Source organism: Poromitra crassiceps (assembly GCF_964638095.1).
Source record: "Poromitra crassiceps genome assembly, chromosome: 13".
Classification (NCBI taxonomy): Eukaryota; Metazoa; Chordata; class Actinopteri; order Beryciformes; family Melamphaidae; genus Poromitra; species Poromitra crassiceps.
Window position 1 is genome coordinate 36,746,589 of NC_139644.1, and position 10,034 is coordinate 36,756,622.

Genomic DNA, 10,034 nt, shown 5'->3' on the forward strand with positions numbered 1-10,034 from the left:
TGCTGTTTCTCTTGTCTTCTCCGGGGCAGATGTGTAGGCTACTGAAGCTCCCAACTGTCTGCCAGTGGTATTAATGTAGGCTCCAACAATCGCCAAGGGGGTTGGGCCTCAGGGAAAGAAAACCTCACAGGCTATAAATACACAGTGTTTATAATATACTGTAAGTGTTCTTCACTTTGTTGGAAGCACTGCTGCTGCTGCTGCTGCATTTAGATCATTTAATTTTGTGGCATTTTCTGTTGTTGTTCTACCATGGGGGATTCGTTTATCATAGCGATAGACTTTGGTACTGCATACAGTGGATATGCCTTCAGTGTGTCACCCAGAGAGATGGAAACCCAACCCACTGTCCCATTCTGGGGGAAACAACATGGATTTGAGACCTTGAAGACTCCCACCTGCATTCTGTTTAGCGAAAATGAAGAATTCAAAATGTTTGGTTATGATGCCAAAATGGCATATCATAATATGGATAACGAAGAAGCAAAGAGAGAATACCTCTTTGACAACTTTAAGATGGAACTCTATGGAAAGGTGAGTAAAGAGTGGTCTGTAAATCTAAATGTACAAAAGTTTTTACATTTGAATGCCTTGTGTATGTAGGCAGAATATTCCTGTAAATGTAGATTAGATGAATACAATTATGTCTTGTTACCCACACATCAGAGCTACCTAGAAATTATTTTTAATGGAAGATGTTGTTGTAATGCTGCATTGCACAATTTCAGGAGGGAAACAAGATTACTAAATGTATCGTTAATGCAGTCAAAAGGAATAAGATAATTGAATCCAAATTGAGGGTTGAAGTGGAAGCTGGTGGTTGAAGCTGGAAAATAACTCGGTAACGCTTTAGAATACAGCCCACAAATGACCCTGTAACTACAGGGTAACAAGATCTGTACTTATAGGGTAATTACGGGGTACCACACCTGTACTTACAGGGTAACTATGGGGTACATGGAGTGAATTTAGCCTGTAACTACAGGGTAACAAGACGGGGTAACTCTGTAATTCCTGTAAGTACAGGTGTGGTACCCCGTAATTACCCTATAAGTACAGATCTTGTTACCCCAGTGGTTCCCAACTTTAGGGTCGCGACCCTAAGTGGGGTCGCCTGGAATTCAAATCGCCTGGGAAAAAAATAGAAAAATAAAAAAAATTACACCAGACCCAATTTAATACTACCAAAGATGATTAGGGTCCCTTGCGATTTTTTTTTATTTTTTTTTAGTTCTGAGTTTGAATGATAATCTTCAGCTTTGTTCTCTTGGGTGATACCTATGGCGATGAGTGGTAATTGCAGGTGACATCCAAACAGTGTTGCATTATGTGACATTACTAATGTCACATAATGTCACTATATACTGCAAAGGCTTCCATCAATGGACCATAGCCTCAATCAACATTGAAACAATCAACAATTTTTTTTTATTTTTTTTAGATGAAGATCTTTGAGATTATCATTTTAAATCAGGATTCTGAGAATAAAGTCAGAATTCTGAGATTAAAGTCAGAATTCCGAGTTACTGTCAGAATTTTGAGAAAATAGTGTTTTGAGATTCAAGTCAGAATTCTCAGATTAAAGGCAGAATCCTGCCCGGGAAAAGATGCATAGCTACTATGTGACATCACTGACGATGTCACTGATGAATTTATCGATGGTGTACCGGAATTTAAATGTCGCAGGTCCCTAGATTTTTGCGGCGTCAAAATAGGGTCACGAGCCAAAAAAGTTTGGGAACCCCCGTGTTACCCTGTATAGTTACAGGCTAAATTCATTTCTTGTAACCCGTAGTTACCCTGTAAGTACAGGTGTGGTACCCCGTAATTACCCTATAAGTACAGATCTTGTTACCCTGTAGTTACAGGGTTATTTGCGGGCTGTATTCTAAAGCATTACAGAGTTATTTTCCAGCTTCCACTTAAACCCTCAATTTGGATTAAATTATTTTATTCCTTTTGACTGCATTAACGATACATTTAGTAATCTTGTTTCCCTCCTGAAATTGTGCAATGCAGCATTATAACAAGATCTTCCATTAAAAATAATTTCTATGTAGCTCTGATGTGTGGGTAACAAGACATAATTGTATTAATCTAATCTACATTTACAGGAATATTATTCTAAAGCGTTACCAATAACTCTTTCACTTTGGTTGTTCTACCCTCATTCCATGCTTGTGGTTTAATCTCAGTATCTCAGTGTCCTATTGTCATATTTGTGCAGTATTACTCAGTGTTAAAGATGGCTCATATAGGCTATTTTGACTTAGACCTTCCAAGTTGGACTCCTTTACATCAACACAAAGTAACTCCTGGTTCAGTCTGACTCAGATGGAAATGCTGTGTGATGACTTTAATAAATCAGGTTCCAGCTCTAAAAATATTTTAACTAACATCTTGTCAATCATCTCCAGCAACTCAACAAGAATCTAATGCTTACAGCCGTAAATGGCAAGTCGATGACTGCCTTGAAGGTTGTCACAGAAACCCTGCGCTACCTGAAGGACCATGCACTGAAATTCATCAGTGGCAGCACAGCTGGGAGGACGTTTATCGCCTCTGATTTCACCTGGGTGCTGACTGTGCCGGCCATCTGGGATCCTTCTGCAAAGCAGTTCATGAGAGAAGCTGCAACTCAGGCAATTACATTTAAATTATAATTTAAGCTGGCATTTAAATTGTGAAATAATTGCCAAAATATACAATACACATGCCTTTCTCAACAAAAATGTGTGACTTTTCTTCTAGGCTGGTATTGACACACAAAAGTGCCTAATAGCACTGGAGCCGGAGGCAGCCTCAATCTGGTGTAAGAAACTTCCATCTAATGGTTTCATAGCAGAGAACGTTGACCAGAACACAGACACACTAGAGGAAGGTCCTGGAACACGATACATCGTTGTCGATTGTGGAGGTACAGTATGCTGTTAGTCATTATGCAAACTATTTGTTGTATTTCCACAGGCAATAGCATACAAGTTGTGCAAATTTGCAATTTCCTATTTAAAATGTTACTTGCATTGCAAAAATATTTACTCTTAGGCATGGCATTGCTTAGTTGCCTCAGGTAATATTGTCCAGACTTGTACAGTAAGAACATAGCATTAGCTCAAATGCTGTAGTTGCTCAGCAGTTTTAAGCACAGCCTTTTTGACTTATAGGTGGAACTATTGACATAACTGTACATGAAGTGCTGCATGGAGGAGCCTTGAAGGAACTGCACAAGGCCTCCGGTAATGGCCTGGGAGGTCAAAATGTTGACGAAAAGTTCAAACGTTTCCTCAAAGAAATATTCTCTGCTGGCCTCTGGGATGAGTATGAAAGACGTCATCCTGCCGAACTTACGAGGATTATGTACAACTTCACGCTTCTTAAATGTGTGGAAGATAATGTGCAGATTAGCTGCCCATACAGTTTAGGACAATTTGTGCAGGAAAGGCGGAGCATAGACGAGCTCTTCCGAGGAGTGGAAGGGGCATCCTGGGAGGAGGGAGTGATCAAAATAAAAAAAGAGAAACTGAAGTCTTTCTTTGATGAGAGTCTTCACGGGATCACTGAGAAGCTCAATGACATCATGAAAAAAGTCCCAAAAATTGATTTCATTCTGTTAGTCGGGGGCTATGCGTCCAGTGAGACTCTGCGCAGACACGTTAAAAGGGTCTTTGGGAGTCATCAGTGTAAAGTGCTGTGCCCTTTAAATGCCCAAGAGGCCATCGTGAAGGGAGCTGTCATGTTTGGAAGACATCCAGAGGTTGTGGCATCACGAAAAAGTGCCTTTACGTATGGGATCGCAGTGGCTGAGAAGTTTAATGAGTCCAAGCACAAGGGGGGAAAAAAGTACTCAAAGGAGACGGGTGACTGGTGTGATGTTTTCAAGCAACTGGTGGAAATTGATGAAGACGTGGGTTGGGATGAAACCAGAGAGCACACCTTCTTTCCATTACAATCAAATCAGACGGCAATGAGGTTCAGTTTCTATCGCACAGAGAGAAAGAATCTCATGCATGTGGATGACTGGGGAATAGAGAAAGTTGGTTCATTTAAAGTCAGCATGCCTGACACTAAACGCGGCAGGTCTCGCGAGACCAAATTACAGATCAGGTTTGGTGCCACAGAAATACAAGCCACGGCCACTGACATAGATTCCAACTCAACTTCCTCGATCACGATGGACTTCATGTGTGCAGCATAAGACTAAGAATAAGAATATCCAAAATGCCGCTGTTTCCTCTATAGTTGGTTGGGGACCCAAGTTAGTTATTGCATAGTAGGCAGATGCAAATGACAGGCAAAACATTTTGGATGGTTTGGCATTGGATAAAGTGGAAGTTATATGATTTATACTTTCTTTCATATTATAATTTTATATTAAAAAAAAATGCGGCATGGCTCACAACACCAAATTACAATTTGGTGCCACAGAGATACAAGCCACAGCCACTGACATATTGTGCATTCCTTTATAACTTGGGACTGGTAATCTTATGACTTCAAAGGTCATGAGCTGGGCGGTGACGTCATCAGAGCTGGTATTTCCCATTCCAAACTCGTAGGAGTCACAGCAGCCCCAACCTAAAAAATTCAAGATGGCTGCGCCACGCAACAACAGTAGTAGTAATCGTAGTAATATTGTTTAGCACTTCTGTTTTGTTTGTGTCTCATTAAATCAGCTACAGCACTGCCTAACCTCTATCTGTGTGGACATGAGGCTGCAGTGTTTGTATGCGCAAAATTCCGCGAAATGCCATGTTGTCAATTGTTATTGCTAACAATGGCTAGCCTGGCTAGCGACTGGATCTGACCAATGAACAGTGAACTTCCCAGCTCAGGTTTTCTGCAAATGGAACTCTAACAAAACGGATGTGATGTCATTTAGCCTCCACATCCCAGTTAATTTGCGATAAAGGAACGCACGAATAGATTCCAACTCAACAGGATCTACTGTATCATGATTGACTTCATGCATACAGCATAAGACGATGATTTGGCATTGTCTAAAGTGGAAGATGATTTCTACCTCCTTTCAAATTATAATTTTAGATTTTAAAAGTGTGTGTTTGTTTTTCAAGTCTGTCAATCGTTTTTTTCTCTTCTTCAAAACAGCTGAGATGTTTTTTTTATTTTGCAAATTGAGGGATTCACCCCGATTCAGAATCAGAATCTGTGTGGAAGGAAGTTTAACATTACTTGGCTTGTGTTCAATGAACCTACTGTTTGTCAATTATAAAACCATTTATTTTCTGTGGAGCAGTGCTGTAGGCTAGTGGTCAAAAAGGGTGGATAAACTATACATTTCTGAGGCAGTTTTCTTGCGTGAAACTGAATCATATATCCCTATGACATAATTTTATTTGTATCATCATCATCATTGTTTGTTTTGTGGTGTGATCTTTGTTGTTTATTACTGGTGTGGACTACTTATTTGTCTTTTATATAGAACATTTTGAGGGTTCCAAATATGTACCAAGTTATCCCAGGAAGCAAGCATGATGTCGTGATGACGTTCATTCAGCAGCTTCATACAGTAGATAATATGCCCAGATTAACAATTTATGCATTTATGCAATTCTTTTTAAATAAAATAGTTTCCCTTTTGGGATTTGAACCCAGGTCTCCGTGTTTGAGAGCAGTATTTTACCGCTGCACTAATCCTTCACTGACATATACACTAGCACATTGGACTCATTGATGTTTCCTTCAAATGTTGCAAGTGTAGCGTGAGGAGGACATGTAAAGAGGGAGAGGGAAGGAGAGAGGGAGGGAGAGAGAAGCAGATGATTACCTAACTAACTTCATTGAGGTGCAAAACCCCTCTTCAAATTCAGCGTTTGTTTTTGTCAGAGCCTTGATGACAAGAGCGAGGAACGGAGCGGAGGAGAGTGGAGTCGGCACAGTTTAAAGAACAAAACACAATTAATTTCATTCAAACCTAAATCTCGAAGAATGTCGTATCATGCACAGCCAGCAGTAACGTTAAGAGAGAGAGAGCAAGAGAGAAACAGCTGTGCCTGTGCGTATTGGCTTTATGTAGGCCTATCTGTCTCGCAAAATAAGGTAATTTAATGAAAAGATGAACTACAGATACATGGATGGATGTAGTGTGTAATGATTCGTAGTCAAGTCTTTACTGTTTATTTGTTTAAAAAAAACAGAAGAACCCAGATTTGTTTACAACAAAAATATAACATTGAATGTATTGGGTGTCAACTATTGCAATAAACTCAATTGAGAGGCATATATTTGCAAGCATTGTCCTTTTTTGTAGGCTATTATATTTTATTTCATACATCACACATGTTAATTTAATGCTCTTTTCTTTTCTTTTCTTTTCTTTTCTTTTCTTTTCTTTTCTTTTCTTTTACAAAGTAGTTTGAAGTGAACCAGTGGTGGAAATGGGGGGAACGGGTGGGAACGGAGTTCCTAGAGTAAACATTGAGAGGGAACCGTGATAACAAGAGGGGGAACGGCATTCCTCCTCAGGTTCCCCTTAAAAATGGCTTGCAATACAGTGGACAGCAGAGCAGTGGAGAGCAGAGCAGAGCAGTGGAAAGCAGAACAGTGGAGAGCAGAGCAGAGCAGTGGACAGCAGAGGAGAGCAGTAGAGAGCAGAGCAGTGGAGAGCAGAGCAGAGCAGTGGAGAGCAGAGCAGTGGAGAGCAGAGCAGAGCAGTGGAGAGCAGAGCAGAGCAGTGGAGAGAAGAGTAGTAGAGAGCAGAGCAGTGGAGAGCAGATGAGTGGAGAACAGAGCAGAGCAGTTGAGATGAGGCAGCATGAAAGGAGCAGAGAATAGTGGGAGAACATGTATTTGGAAGCTGAATAAGTAGTGTCAATGTGTCATCAAGTCTGTCATGAGTAAAATCAAGGGGAAATAATCAGTAGATCTCCGCAATCTTATTTAAGTAACTTTTGTAAGAGATTTTTACCATGGTGCTGGGACAGCGGCCCCACCAGGGTTATAAGATGGGAAAGTCACTCACTAACTCAGTCAGTCACTCATTCATGGACGTTTAGTGGTTCGTGGTTAAAGGGCCGTAGTAGCTAGGGATAGGAAGGTAGTAGAGGGTCGGGATTGAGGGGTGGGTAGACACTTGTTATGTAGATCTAATGGTCATGAGTAAAAGCAATAAGAAAAACAGTCAAGTATTCATCTCTTGATTTGAACAGAAATAATACATTGCATTACAATAAACTGCGCAACACAGTCTGCATCAGCTAAGACTTTTTAAAATGAATAAGTAGCATTTGTCAATACTTGAAGGAATAAGCAGCATTTGTGAATTGTTAATTATTGTTTTTTTTTAGAAGTTAGTTCAAGAAGGTCCAGGTGTAAATCACAAGTTAATAATGGACATGAATGCTAGTATGTGTGGGGACATAATCCAAACAACTTTTTATAATCCTATTGACTTGGACACTGCCAAGCCCTGCATGTAGTGCAAAATGTACTATGAACCTGAAGTCAATATCATAAGATACAACCATCTGATTACACAGACTATACGAGGGCAAACTATTTGATTGCACTGCTATAACCTATATTTGGGGGGGACGGGGGTCATTGACGGCTACGATACTTTAATGAATGATTGCTTCATTTTATCCTATCATAGATAGTATATCTTCCTATCAACAGGACATCTTGTCCTCTGTCAGCGAGTCATACTAATTGATATCAAAGGTTGTCTTTATAGTTGTTGACACCCGTTCTTTTCAGACAGTTGACGTCACATAACGGGCAATGAGCTTTATCTCATGGACAATTGCCATCTTCGTAAGTGTACATAATACCCCATGTCTCCGGCGGAGGGAGGGAGGGGGGTCGTCCGGGGGCCCCCACCCTGCCTAAGTAGGGTTCCCACAGTAAAACCTGCCCATTTCCACCACTGGTTTGAACTACTTTTTCTGCGTAGCTTGTAGTTTACTAACATTTCTGCCAGGGTAGCTTTGCTGTAGTTTCAACTACTTCCATGGTGAAGTAGTTGGTAGCTTCCTAAGCCAGTGGTTCTCAAATTTGTTCACATGAAGGACCCCTAAACTGACCAAAAATGAGACCACAGACCCCCATTTGATAGGATTTTGTCCCACGGTCCCCCATATGATAAGATTGATGCTTTTAGATGTTTTATTACAGAAAGTGTATACAACCCATGACCAATTGTGTTACTTATGAATGGAATTATAGCTAAAATAAATGACCCCCCTTTTGGCTGGGGACCCCCTGAAACCCACTGACTCAAGGACCCTTGGGGGTCCCCGGACCCCCACTGTCCTAAGCTATGCTTTCAAAGTAGCTTCAAAGTAGCCAAGTAGTAACTAAGTAAGTAGTGACTGTGTAAGCTGCTGATATGCGTGCAGCAGAGACAATAACAGAGGATTTGCTTCATGGTGGAAAAGGGCATGATGCAAATAAACATGTGAGGGACTTACGTGAGCTCCTAAACTTTGTATGACTCACTGCGAGAGGAATAGATGTCCTGTTGATAGGAAGTTAATTAAAATAAAGCAACCATTCATTGACAAGTTTCATTCAGCAATGTTTTTGTCTTCAAATAAGTGTTAAATGGCTCTATTCTAACAGCAATCACTGGAATAGAGTGTTTGGTCAGTGACTTGGAACCCCCAACCCCCGCTGTCTTCTATCTCTCTCCTAGTCCTCCATGCAGGGCGGACGTATCTCCGCAACCGTAACTCGTAATCAGACAGTTTGCGTTTCATGCAGAGACCGTTGTCGTCTAAACATGGTCTAAAAAGCAGGAGAGCCATAGCACATATCCAGTTGTGGAAATGGCCAGGTTTTAGTGTGGGAAGGGAGCCCTACTTAGGCAGGCTGGAGGTCAAGTACCGCCCCCCCCCCTCCCCCCAACTCATTGTTGTTCAGGTATATGACATCAACTGTCTGAAAAAAGTTGCTTTCAAAACTACATAATAAAGAGCACCTTTGATATCAATTTGTATGACTTGCTGCCAGAGGAAGAGATGTACTGTTGATAGCAAGTTAATCATTAAACTAAAGCAACCGTTCATTGACAGGTTTAGGTAGGCCTAGCCTTCAATTACCCCCCCACCACCACCGCAATATAGGTTATAGCAGTGCAATGAAATAGTTTGCCCTGATATAGTCTGTGTAATCAAGATGGTTGTATCATCATATTGAGTGCAGGTTCATAGTACATTGTGCACTACACGCAGTCCTTGGCAGTGTCCAAGTCTAAAGGATGATAAAGCCTTGTTACTTATTCCTTCAAGTATTGACAACAGCTCTAAAAAAGAGGATCCAAGAACTGTTCCCCATTTAAAAAAAGATTTATTTAAAGGCTTTGTTCATTATACTGTATATACATATACTGTATATATATATATATACAGTATATACAGTATACATGTATATATACATACATACATACATACATAGCCTACATATATATGCTTACCTTGACTTGTGGGAAGAGTATTCACACGGAACAGCTGGATGAGCCCAGTGGGCTTTGTGAAGGAGGGATCATCATGGTAAATGGTAAATGGCCTGCATTTATATAGCGCTTTAAGCGCTTTACAATCAGTAGATAGTCTACATTCACCCATTCATACACCAATGGCGGCAGGCTGCCACGCAACCATCGGGAGCAAGGAGGGTTAAGTGTCTTGCCCAAGGACACAACGACAGCAGCTGGGAGGGAGCGGGGATCGAACCGCCAACCCTTGCGTCATTGGCCGACCCGCTCTACCTCCTGAGCTAAAGCCGCCCAAATCACAGCCACACACCCCGGTGTCCTCTAAACTTTAAGACTAGGGCTTCTTCTTTTTTTTTTTTGCCATATCAACACAGCTGATTGGAATTTGACTTTGTGTAGCTCAGGTTAAAAACACAACAGAAGTAATTTATTTACTATACAATTGCATACATACTATCCTGTAAAATTACACTTATTGTGAGAGGATGACCTTTGACCTTTCAAGCATGCAAGTATTCGTGTGAATCTCTGGACCCACACTCTAAAAATCACATCAGTAGCTCAAACACCACTTAGTAAA

General features: G+C 40.9%; 1 protein-coding gene across 1 annotated transcript; it reads left to right on the forward strand.

Moving 5' to 3' along the window:
• Positions 1 to 252: 252 nt before the first annotated feature.
• Positions 253 to 4,195, forward strand: LOC310788535 (heat shock 70 kDa protein 12A-like; the record flags this gene model as incomplete). The annotated part of the gene is made up of 4 exons (XM_083650073.1): positions 253 to 534; positions 2,418 to 2,642; positions 2,752 to 2,917; positions 3,165 to 4,195. 4 exons carry the CDS (start codon positions 253 to 255, stop codon positions 4,193 to 4,195), a joined length of 1,704 nt encoding a protein of 567 aa, XP_083506199.1.
• Between the last annotated feature and the right edge of the window lie 5,839 nt (positions 4,196 to 10,034).